This window comes from Strongylocentrotus purpuratus, unplaced genomic scaffold, assembly GCF_000002235.5.
Source record: "Strongylocentrotus purpuratus isolate Spur 01 unplaced genomic scaffold, Spur_5.0 spur5_scaffold_21, whole genome shotgun sequence".
Taxonomy (NCBI): Eukaryota; Metazoa; Echinodermata; class Echinoidea; order Camarodonta; family Strongylocentrotidae; genus Strongylocentrotus; species Strongylocentrotus purpuratus.
The window spans coordinates 42,964,319-42,977,109 of NW_022145607.1; the positions used below are offsets into that span (position 1 = coordinate 42,964,319).

At 41.8% G+C, this 12,791-nt stretch overlaps 1 protein-coding gene across 1 annotated transcript; it reads left to right on the plus strand.

Moving 5' to 3' along the window:
• Positions 1-2,032: 2,032 nt before the first annotated feature.
• LOC115928112 lies at positions 2,033-10,231 on the plus strand. The gene is made up of 2 exons (XM_030994874.1): positions 2,033-7,858; positions 9,782-10,231. Exon 1 carries the CDS (start codon positions 2,064-2,066, stop codon positions 3,618-3,620), a length of 1,557 nt encoding a protein of 518 aa, XP_030850734.1. The 5' UTR covers positions 2,033-2,063; the 3' UTR covers positions 3,621-7,858; positions 9,782-10,231.
• The last annotated feature ends 2,560 nt before the right edge of the window (positions 10,232-12,791 follow it).

The following is a 12,791-nucleotide window of genomic DNA, read 5'->3' on the forward strand; positions in this document are numbered from 1 at the left end:
CCTTTTTAATGTCAGTTTCTAGTATTTTTGCAACCCGTATTCGATGAGGTATATGATAATCTACATTTCACGTGAGTTTCAGCACGTTTAAAGCAAATGGGAAATCAGCATCGCATGTATTAACCCCAACCCCCTTCTATATACTCTAGACGTTATATGCACCAAAAGTTTAAGTTTGTTCTGGACATTGGTTGATATGCGCTCAAATAAGACCTTTTTATTGTCAGCTGCTAGAATTTTTGCACCCTGTATTGGATGAGGTATATAATAATCTACATTTCATGTGATTTTCAGCAAAATTAAGGCAAATGGGAAATAGCGGCGACTGTATTAAAGCCCGAAACCCCCTCACCGATATACTCTACATGTTATGCGCTATACGTTTAGGTTTGTTCTGCCACATTGATTGATATGCGCTTAAATAAGACCTTTTTAATGTCGGCTGCTAGAATTTTTGCACCCTGTATTCGATGAGGTATATAATAATCTACATTTAATGTGAGTTTCAGCAAATTTCAAGCAAATGGGAAATCAGCAACGATTGTATTAACCCCTACCCCCTTCTATATACTCTAGACGTTATATGCACCAAACGTTTAGGTTTGTTCTGGACATTGGTTGATATGCGCTCAAATAAGACCTTTTTATTGTCAGCTGCAAGAATTTTTGCACCCCGTATTGGATGAGGTATATAATAATCTACATTTCATGCGATTTTCAGCAAAATTAAGGCAAATGGGAAATAGCGGCGACTGTATTAAAGCCCGAAACCCCCTCACCGATATACTCTACATGTTATGCGCTATACGTTTAGGTTTGTTCTGCCACATTGATAGATATGCGCTCAAATAAGACCTTTTTAATGTCGGTTTCTAGCATTTTTGCACCCCGTATTCGATGAGGTATATAATAATCTACATTTCATGTGAGTTTCAGCACATTTAAAGCAAATGGGAAATCAGCAACGAATGTATTAACCCCCATCCCCTTCTATATACTCTGGACGTTATATGCACAAAAATTTAAGTTTGTTCTGGACATTGGTTGATATGCGCTTAAATAAGACCTTTTTAATGTCGGCTGCTAGAATTTTTGCACCCTGTATTCGATGATGTATATAATAATCTACATTTCATGTGAGTTTCAGCACATTTAAAGCAAATGGGAAATCAGCAACGATTGTATTAACCCCCACCCCCTTCTATATACTCTAGACGTTATATGCACCAAACGTTTAGGTTTGTTCTGGACATTGGTTGATATGCGCTCAAATAAGACCTTCTTATTGTCAGCTGCTAGAATTTTTGCACCCTGTATTGGATGAGGTATATAATAATCTACATTTCATGTAATTTTCAGCAAAATTAAGGCAAATGGGAAATAGCGGCGACTGTATTAAAGCCCGAAACCCCCTCACCGATATACTCTACATGTTATGCGCTATACCTTTAGGTTTGTTCTGCCACATTGATTGATATGCGCTCAAATAAGACCTTTTTATTGTCAGTTGCTAGAATTTTTGCACCCTGTATTGGATGAGGTATATGATAATCTACATTTCATGTGATTTTCAGCAAAATTAAGGCAAATGGGAAATAGCGGCGACTGTATTAAAGCCCGAAACCCCCTCACCGATATACTCTACATGTTATGCGCTATACGTTTAGGTTTGTTCTGCCACATTGATTGATATGCGCTTAAATAAGACCTTTTTAATGTCGGCTGCTAGAATTTTTGCACCCTGTATTCGATGAGGTATATAATAATCTACATTTCATGTGAGTTTCAGCACATTTCAAACAAATAATGTGATCAGCATAAACTGATCAGCACATTTTGGGAGAAGCAAGAGTTCGAATCAGGTCAACAAACTTTGGGGTCAGAAGTATCAAAACATGCGCGTAAAGATCCGACTCATGTGGTGTGCATGTGAACATTTTCTAGTGCGGAAATAATTTGGCAAAGTTATGCGTGCAAATGAGCGCGCTTTGAATAGCCATTCTCGCTACATTTTCCGTTCAAGGCAGTCGATTGTTTCAGAGCTGCAAAAAAATTAAAAAAAAATGGGAAAGAGAAAGACTAATGAGTGCGCCAATGGCGGTGCTACTGCCCAGCAGAAAAGACAAAGAACAGCTGCAAAGAGTCGGAAGGGCACTAGAGCCAGCTCAATTAGCAAGAAAACTAACAATTCAGCGCAAACTCCGGCCAGCAGTTGCTCAGCCACAAGCATCAACGGACGGGCGAGGCGCAGTCGTCAGGCAAGCAGCACAGAGAGGGCACGGGCAGTGCAGTCTCGGCCGCTAACAGTAGACAGCGGAGTAGGCCTACCTGAAGCGATCTCGGCATTACCGGCAGCAGGCATCCCACCAGCAATTTCGAGCACCCCACCACCACCAGCAGCAGCCCTGAATACCCAACCATCACAGCCGGGATCACAGTTGCAGTTACAGTCAACAGGTGAGGTACGGATAGATCTAGATCTTGATCTACCCACTGGTACTAATGCTACTTCAACCGAAGTTAGATCTATGGCTAATTGCACAGCAATTAGTGCTGGGGTCGGTACGACAAGCCCCAGGCCACACAGAGGGGCAGACAATAGTCACATAACAGGGGCGAACCCACTTTTAACTTCGTTCCCTACAATCGTGCCCCATGTTGACTGGGAGTCGGGGAATCAAGGGCATGTCTCAAGAGGCATTCAATATAGATCTAGGCCAATCGGAAGTCAGTATGATAATAACAGCAGACCTAGCTACACAGGTATCGGTAATTCATCGGTACCACATACCGAGCATAGGTCCGGGTTCGCAGTAAATGACTCCCCGCCCCAATCCCCACTACGGCCAGTTGGAGATAGACTAGGCTCGGCCATTCCCAATAACATTAGGGAGAAAATATGGAAAGGCGAGTATGTGGATTTTAATGTGTTAGTGAATGCCCAAGAGGTGTCAGCACTCACACAGTGGGAAGCTAGAGACGAACAAAGGACGAATTTGGCAATGACTCAGGAAGACGGGAGATTGGTATTGAAACCTGTCAGCGCGACATCCAAGAATAAGATTGCAACCATAGAGTTGTGGACTAATGCATTTCTTGTGTATGCTAGCATTGTTTTGGAAGCAAATTTGAATTGCGCACAAGACTTACTGAAATACTGCCACCTTATTCGATCTGCTGCTTCGCGCTATTATGGGTATGGGTGGAGAGATTATGATATCGAATTTCGTCACCGCTACCACAAGAAAGGTGGATCTTGGGCAGGTATAGATGGAGAATTGTGGCTCCTTCATGTAGTGGGAGGGGGACCTCCTCGGGGAGTTCGTGGCCAAGACCGTCCACTCGGGCGATCGGCCCCATGGTCCAACAGGAGGGAATGGAAGCGAACATATAACCCTAGCACTAGCCAAACACAGGGCAAGGGTAGGTTTGTGCCCCCCAGGTCACCCAATTTTCGCAGTGGAATCTGTCACGAATTCAACTTCAGGTCAGGGGCTTGTAGCCGGAAAGATTGTAGGTACGCGCACAAGTGTTCCCTGTGTGGAGCAAGTGGCCACGGCAAGGTTTTCTGCCCAAACAATCAATCCAACTCAAAAGCCCCCAAACCCAAAGCTCAGTAAGGAAAAGGCAATTCCTAGGAGACAGATAGAACACACAAAAAATAGAAATCAGGACAAGCTTGAAGGTGAAATACACAGTAACAGTAGAGATGTACAGATTACAGGACAGGTTATATCCTTGGGGAAGTCACCCATTAAAATAAAGAGCCTACAACAATTGTTAAAAAGCTACCCAAATGAGCGAGCAGCCAGGTTTTTGGAAAGTGGTTTCACAGAAGGATTTTGTTTGAATTATACAGGCCCTCGCATGCCAGTAGACTTACCCAACCTAAAATCAGCAGAAAATAACAAGGACATTACACGAGAGAAGATACGGAAGGAGATTAAGCTAGGGCGATACATAGGTCCCTTTGAGTCCAGGCCACTAAAAAATTTGAGAACTAACCCAATTGGCCTGGTGCCAAAGAAATCCCCGGGGGATTATCGATTAATCAATCATTTATCATACCCGCCTGGATACTCTGTGAATGATTTTATTGCAGATGAGCATTGTAAAGTGGAATATACTAGATTTGATACAGCGGTTGAGATGGTCGCCGAGGCTGGAATGGGAGCCGACTTGGCTAAGGAGGATATCAAGTCCGCCTTTCGATTGTTGCCTATGCACCCGAAAGATTTTGAGGTGTTAGGGGTCAAATTTGAGGGGAAATATTATCTCGACAAATGCTTGCCCATGGGGGTCAGATGTGCTCCAGCGTATTTCGAGACCTTTTCCACATTCATAGAATATTGTGTTCGGGAGCGAAGTGGCTCAAACGGGATTATACACTATGTTGATGACTTTTTGTGTGTTAGTTCAATAGAGCACGGGGGCGTGTCATGCCTCGAGATGGTACAAGTTCTCAAAGGAATCTGTGAGGAGTTAGGGGTTCCATTAGCGGCAGAGAAATCCGAGGGGCCTACCAAAAGATTGACATTTCTCGGGTTAGAACTTGACTCTGTGTTAATGCAGGTTCGAGTTCCACATGATAAGCTTACTGAGGTTAGGCGCAAGATTAAGAAGGTGTTGTCACACAAATATGTAACAGTTAAGGAGATCCAATCAGTCATTGGGTCACTGAACTTTATTAGTCGGGCTGTGCGACCAGGAAGGGCATTCTTACGCCGGTTGATAGACCTAATAAAGGGAGAGAAGACTAGTTCTAAGCCACTGTCCATTTCGGAGGGTGCTCAGCTAGACTTGAGAGCATGGCTGGAGTTCATAGAGTATTATAATGGCGTAACAGTAATTACACAGGAAAGGTGGGTAAATAGTAGAGAAATGAGCCTCTACACAGATGCAAGTGGAGCAATAGGCTTTGGCGGCTACTTCGGAGGCAAATGGTTCAATGGGAAATGGTCTTCACGGGAAATAATCACTGGAACTTCCATAGCATGGAAAGAGATGGTACCTATTGTACTTGCAGTGTCAATATGGGGAGATGAGCTAAAGAACAAGAAAGTTGTCGTGTACACAGACAACATGTCAGTGATGTATGCAATAAACAAACAGACATCATCGTGTACAAAAATCATGGCTTTGGTGAGATCGTTCGTCTTGGTGTGTCTGAGGCAAAATATCTTGTTTAAGGCAGTTCATGTACACACATATGATAATGGTATTGCGGACTCCCTTTCCCGATTCCAGATGTACCGATTTCGCAAGCTGGCGCCGTTGGCGGAAGAAAGGGCCTCACTAATACCGCCTGGAATATTACAGACCTAGCAAAAGAAACACAGAGGCTGTTGGGACAATCTCTAGGGGAAGGATCTCAGCGCGTGTATCAGAGGGCAGTGGATTCTTTTCAGGAATTTCGGTTGAATCACCAGTTGAATCCTTCTTGGCCGGCATCAGTGAAACAGGTCATGGCATTTATTGCCCAACTTTCTATCAGTGGGAAAGCACCCTCGACAATCACAGTGCATGTTGCAGCCCTAGCATATTTACATAACATGCATGGTTGGGCAGATCCCACAAAACATTTTTTGATTAGGAAAATGCAAGAAGGTAGTAGAAGAGACAAATGTTGTGTAGATACTAGAAGACCCATCACATGGGAGCTAATGCGACAACTGTTGCCAAACCTAGCATATGTATGTTTTTCACGATACGAAGCAATCATGTTCAAGGCAGCGTACTTACTAGCATTCTTTGGTTTCCTGAGAATAGGGGAGTTCACCATCCGAGGGAAGGGTGATGATACAAGGAAGGCGTTGAATATCACAGATGTACAATTAGGCCGAGGCATTCCTGAAACTTTACTGTTACAAATACGATTTTCTAAGACAGACCAATATGGGAAATCTACCACTTTGAGGATTAATGCAAACCGGGTAGAGGGGGTATGCCCAGTACAGGCCATGAAATCATATTTACAAGCAAGGCCACAGGTAGAGGGTCTACTATTCTGTCATGAGAATGGCTCCCCCCTTACAAGGTACCAGTTCAGTGCAGTCCTGAAAAAGAACATTCAGCAAATTGGGGCGAATGTTAGTCGGTATGGGACTCACTCTTTCCGAATTGGGGCAGCTACCACAGCTGCTTTGAATGGTGTGCCACCAGAACAAATTAGGAAGATGGGTAGGTGGCGCAGTGAAGTTTATTTGCGCTATATAAGATAAGTTACAGTTACTCCATACTAAGTACTAGGGAGTTATTACAATTATGAAAATAAAGCTCACAAGAAAATTTTATATGTTCTTCCCAAATATATGAACATGTTACTTTCGGGAGTTTAACTATTTTATTTCAGGACGAGTACGCAACCGAGTCTGGATAGTGGGGGACAGTATCGTAAGAAGGGCCAAAGAGCGAGCCACTGCACAGAACCGCCTGCACTTGGGAGCAGAGAAGGGTGCAGTACAGTGGCATGGTCAAGGAGGTGCTACTCTCCATGACTTCCCCCGAATGGTCACAAATAGGCTGAATTACAACGCCCCACCTGCACTGGCGATCGTTCACCTGGGAACAAACGACTTGGGTCAGAGAGATGCATGCCGTTGCAGAATCGCAATCGATACAGCAATTCAAACTCTACGAGCAAGAATGCCAGGAACCCACATAGCCTGGTCTGGTATTCTTCCAAGATTGTTTTACTACGGTAGCAGACCAGGCCCAACATCACAAGAGACAATGGATGGTGTGCGGAAGTCACTTAACAAATTCGCAAAGAGGAGAATCTCCCAGATGGTGAACACATCAATGATAGTGCACAACATAGATACCAAAGAGCACAATCTGTTCCATAGGGATGGAATTCATCTCTCAGATGTGGGCTCGGACATGCTCATCGATAAATTCGAATCTGCAGCCAAGGACACTGGCCTTCTCTGAACAGATTCAGCCTAATGTCAATAGTATTCTATGTAAACCTAAAGTGAGCGACAAAAGTCAATTAGTTGAATTGAGTTATATTTGGGTTATTCCATGAGGTTGGGTGTGAAAATATAAGATGATAGCCAGGTAACGGGAGGCATGAGAAATACTATTACACACTGAAAAGTAATTCAGTCGTGGAAGATTCTGATACATTGAATATATAACTCTGTACTGTCAAGTCATGCTTGTTTCAATAAGTAATCTATAAAAGATATATACTGTGACACAAATTTGTTTACCTATGGGGATAAGGCAGTCAGTGCGCATGTAAAAGGGTGATGTATGATTCGTCAATGTAAATGTATTTGGCTTTGTTCATCTTATGAGGTGGAAATGTTTTGATTCTGAATCTGGAAAATCTGAAGTCACATGGCATTACATTATAATTGTCTAGTGATAAGGGAGCCTGAGTCTGCTGGCAAGGACTGGAGTCAGTAAGACTTGGTCGCACTAAATGTTTCAGGAACCAGTGGGCCATAGGGGAATTTTCCCGACTACGAAATGTAGCTAGCTCGACGGATCTTTAAGTCCGATCACAATAGCCGGTTTTGCCCCTATCTTTCCTCGCGCAGCAGGAGTAGCTCCAAACAGTTTAGAATGCAAATGCATTAACACCTCAACATGAAATGTATAGTTACCCAACTTTAATGCATGACACAAGTGTAGAAGTGAACGGCAATGAGCATAGTTCACATGATGACATCATGAGTGTATGGTTAAATAGGTCAGGATGAATACCTACAGCAACCGGGGGAGAAAGTAGGAGATCTCAAGAGATCTGTATAGAAGCTGAATCTAGTTTTAAAAAAACAAACAATAATAATAAATTAATTAATTAATCACAAAAAAAAAAAAAAAAAAAAAAAGGTATTGGGTGGAGGTTTGAATTTTATATAATGTAATTTGAACACGCGGGACTGCCAATATCTTTGGCCAAGCAGGCCGGGATACGCGTCCGCGTTTAGGAGTGATGAGGGGGACAGGAACCCCAAGAAGAGGGGGATATCAGCGGGAGTTACTATCCTGCTGGTGGATCACGTTCAGAGCCCCATGAATTGGGGGGCTACCGGGAGGAGCTACTATCCTTTCTGGTGATCACGTGACCAGAGATCCTCAGGATTATTCTGACAAATTAATTCTCACAGTTTGATATTGCAGATAGGATTATATTACATGTATTTTGGTTTTGAGTTTCGCAGAATTATGTTCCTGAGTTTTCATGTTCGTACATAGCAATTTGCATCATGTATGTGTATTGGTATTACAGGCAGACATTGCCTATTTTAAATGTTAACGCCTTGAAGCGGAAATAAATGTCGAGCAATTGCAATTCATGTTCGTACAGTTGCTTTCTTCACAAAATAATGTGATCAGCATAAACTGATCAGCACATTTTGGGAGAAGCAAGAGTTCGAATCAGGTCAACAAACTTTGGGGTCAGAAGTATCAAAACATGCGCGTAAAGATCCGACTCATGTGGTGTGCATGTGAACATTTTCTAGTGCGGAAATAATTTGGCAAAGTTATGCGTGCAAATGAGCGCGCTTTGAATAGCCATTCTCGCTACATTTTCCGTTCAAGGCAGTCGATTGTTTCCCCCCCACCCATTCCCAAGTGACTATTTAGGGTTCACACGTTACGAGGTTGTGTAACAACGAATGAGGAATAGTTAGTGGGAGTTTGTACTCAGACATGTTTGTAACAGTTAAAGACAATGATGTATTATTGTTGTTAAGGGGACATGTTCTATGCACACATTCTGCTCCAAGGCCAAAGATTGGGGAGCGAGGTAGTTGCAAATTCTTGTACATTAAGGTGGATTTAATTGGGCATGTCTGAAAATAGGAAATAGTCATAACCTTCTCCATAAGTTGGTACATAGTTCAAGCCTTAGTCCCGAGTCAAGAACCACAAAGGATTTAAGCTGGAGTTATGTTGGAGTGATATATATCAGGGCAGAGGTCACAGTGGTTATGTTGCCTGCACTGGCTATAGCCTGCCTTAAGGTTAGGTGGTTAGGAGGAAGGTATGGGGCAGGTACTTTGGCACAGGAATAGTATTAACATTACAAGGTGGCAAAGTTCAGATATGGAGATACTGGGCGTGGAGGTTATGCAGCATAATATTATTGTGTATTGTTTAGCTTTGATCATGCAGTTAGTTGGAGGGCCGGGCAGGAAGTGCCCAGGGTAGGATGTATGTGTATTTAGCACTATGTTAGTGTAAACACTTTGAGTAAGGTTCTGGTGGTCTTGAAGTCTTAAACTGAGTCTATTACATTTTATTAGTGACACCCTGTTAAGGTTGGGAGGTTGGGCTGCACGGGGAGTTAATCCTGTTCACAGGTCATTGCCACACATCGTTTTAAGGTTGGGAGGTTGGGCTGCACGGTCAGTTAAATCTTGTAGTTATCTACAGGACTTTTTCACATGATTTACGGATGGGAGGTTGGGCTGCATGGACAGTTAAATCCTGTATTTATCTACAGGTCATTTTCACATGATTTACGGATGGGAGGTTGGGCTGCATGGAGAACCAAATCCTGTGTTTAATTACAGGCCATTATCACATGTCTTACGGTTGGGAGGCTGGGCCGCACGGAGATTTTAATCCTGTGTGTTCAAGTTACAGGTCATTGTGACGTGTTGTTTTTGGTTGGGAGGTTGGGGTGATTGGAGAGATCAATCACGAGTATACATGTAATTATCGTTATATGTATGTTTTTGTAGATGTGTTCAAGGTTAGAGAATACATATTCATTCAGAGAACAAGGATGGTAGTTTAAGTTAGTTACGGTATAGAGGTTTGAATTTTATATAATGTAATTTGAACACGCGGGACTGCCAATATCTTTGGCCAAGCAGGCCGGGATACGCGTCCGCGTTTAGGAGTGATGAGGGGGACAGGAACCCCAAGAAGAGGGGGATATCAGCGGGAGTTACTATCTTGCTGGTGGATCACGTTCAGAGCCCCATGAATTGGGGGGCTACCGGGAGGAGCTACTATCCTTTCTGGTGATCACGTGACCAGAGATCCTCAGGATTATTCTGACAAATTAATTCTCACAGTTTGATATTGCAGATAGGATTATATTACATGTATTTTGGTTTTGAGTTTCGCAGAATTATGTTCCTGAGTTTTCATGTTCGTACATAGCAATTTGCATCATGTATGTGTATTGGTATTACAGGCAGACATTGCCTATTTTAAATGTTAACGCCTTGAAGCGGAAATAAATGTCGAGCAATTGCAATTCATGTTCGTACAGTTGCTTTCTTCACAAAATGGGAAATCAGCAACGATTGTATTAACCCCACCCCCTTCTATATACTCTAGACGTTATATGCACCAAACGTTTAGGTTTGTTCTGGACATTGGTTGATATGCGCTCAAATAAGACCTTTTCATTGTCAGCTGCTAGAATTTTTGCACCCCGTATTGGATGAGGTATATAATAATCTACATTTCATGTGATTTTCAGCAAAATTAAGGCAAATGGGAAATAGCGGCGACTGTATTAAAGCCCGAAACCCCCTCACCGATATACTCTACATGTAATGCGCTATACGTTTAGGTTTGTTCTGCCACATTGATTGATATGCGCTCAAATAAGACCTTTTTAATGTCGGTTTCTAGAATTGTTGCACCCCGTATTCGATGAGGTATATAATAATCGACATTTCATGTGAGTTTCAGCACATTTAAAGCAAATAGGAAATCAGCAACAATTGTATTAACCCCAACCCCCTTCTATATACTCTAGACGTTATATGCGCCAAACGTTTAAGACTGTTCTGGACATTGGTTGATATGCGCTTAAATAAGACCTTTTTTATGTCGGCTGCTAGTATTTTTGCACCCCGTATTCGATGAGGTATATAATAATCTACATTTCATGTGATTTTCAGCACGTTTAAGGCAAATGGAAAATCAGCAACGAATGTATTAACCCCCATCCCCTTTTATATACTCTAGACGTTATATGCACCAAACGTTTAGGTTTGTTCTGGACATTGGTTGATATGCGCTCAAATAAGACCTTTTTATTGTCAGCTGCTAGAATTTTTGCACCCCGTATTGGATGAGGTATATAATAATCTACATTTCATGTGATTTTCAGCAAAATTAAGGCAAATGGGAAATAGCGGCGACTGTATTAAAGCCCGAAACCCCCTCACCGATATACTCTACATGTTATGCGCTATACCTTTAGGTTTGTTCTGCCACATTGATTGATATGCGCTCAAATAAGACCTTTTTAATGTCAGTTTCTAGTATTTTTGCAACCCGTATTCGATGAGGTATATAATAATCTACATTTCATGTGAGTTTCAGCACATTTAAAGCAAATGGGAAATCAGCAACGATTGTATTAACCCCCACCCCCTTCTATATACTCTAGACGTTATATGCACCAAACGTTTAGGTTTGTTCTGGACATTGGTTGATATGCGCTCAAATAAGACCTTCTTATTGTCAGCTGCTAGAATTTTTGCACCCTGTATTGGATGAGGTATATAATAATCTACATTTCATGTAATTTTCAGCAAAATTAAGGCAAATGGGAAATAGCGGCGACTGTATTAAAGCCCGAAACCCCCTCACTGATATACTCTACATGTTATGCGCTATACCTTTAGGTTTGTTCTGCCACATTGATTGATATGCGCTCAAATAAGACCTTTTTATTGTCAGTTGCTAGAATTTTTGCACCCTGTATTGGATGAGGTATATGATAATCTACATTTCATGTGATTTTCAGCAAAATTAAGGCAAATGGGAAATAGCGGCGACTGTATTAAAGCCCGAAACCCCCTCACCGATATACTCTACATGTTATGCGCTATACGTTTAGGTTTGTTCTGCCACATTGATTGATATGCGCTTAAATAAGACCTTTTTAATGTCGGCTGCTAGAATTTTTGCACCCTGTATTCGATGAGGTATATAATAATCTACATTTCATGTGAGTTTCAGCACATTTCAAACAAATGGGAAATCAGCAACGATTGTATTAACCCCACCCCCTTCTATATACTCTAGACGTTATATGCACCAAACGTTTAGGTTTGTTCTGGACATTGGTTGATATGCGCTCAAATAAGACCTTTTCATTGTCAGCTGCTAGAATTTTTGCACCCCGTATTGGATGAGGTATATAATAATCTACATTTCATGTGATTTTCAGCAAAATTAAGGCAAATGGGAAATAGCGGCGACTGTATTAAAGCCCGAAACCCCCTCACCGATATACTCTACATATAATGCGCTATACGTTTAGGTTTGTTCTGCCACATTGATTGATATGCGCTCAAATAAGACCTTTTTAATGTCGGTTTCTAGAATTGTTGCACCCCGTATTCGATGAGGTATATAATAATCGACATTTCATGTGAGTTTCAGCACATTTAAAGCAAATAGGAAATCAGCAACAATTGTATTAACCCCAACCCCCTTCTATATACTCTAGACGTTATATGCGCCAAACGTTTAAGACTGTTCTGGACATTGGTTGATATGCGCTTAAATAAGACCTTTTTTATGTCGGCTGCTAGTATTTTTGCACCCCGTATTCGATGAGGTATATAATAATCTACATTTCATGTGATTTTCAGCACGTTTAAGGCAAATGGAAAATCAGCAACGAATGTATTAACCCCCATCCCCTTTTATATACTCTAGACGTTATATGCACCAAACGTTTAGGTTTGTTCTGGACATTGGTTGATATGCGCTCAAATAAGACCTTTTTATTGTCAGCTGCTAGAATTTTTGCACCCCGTATTGGATGAGGTATATAATAATCTACATTT

Excerpts from the sequence above, each read along its gene's own strand:
- LOC115928112 (XM_030994874.1), top strand. The coding sequence starts at position 2,064 with ATGGGAAAGAGAAAGACTAATGAGTGCGCCAATGGCGGTGCTACTGCC.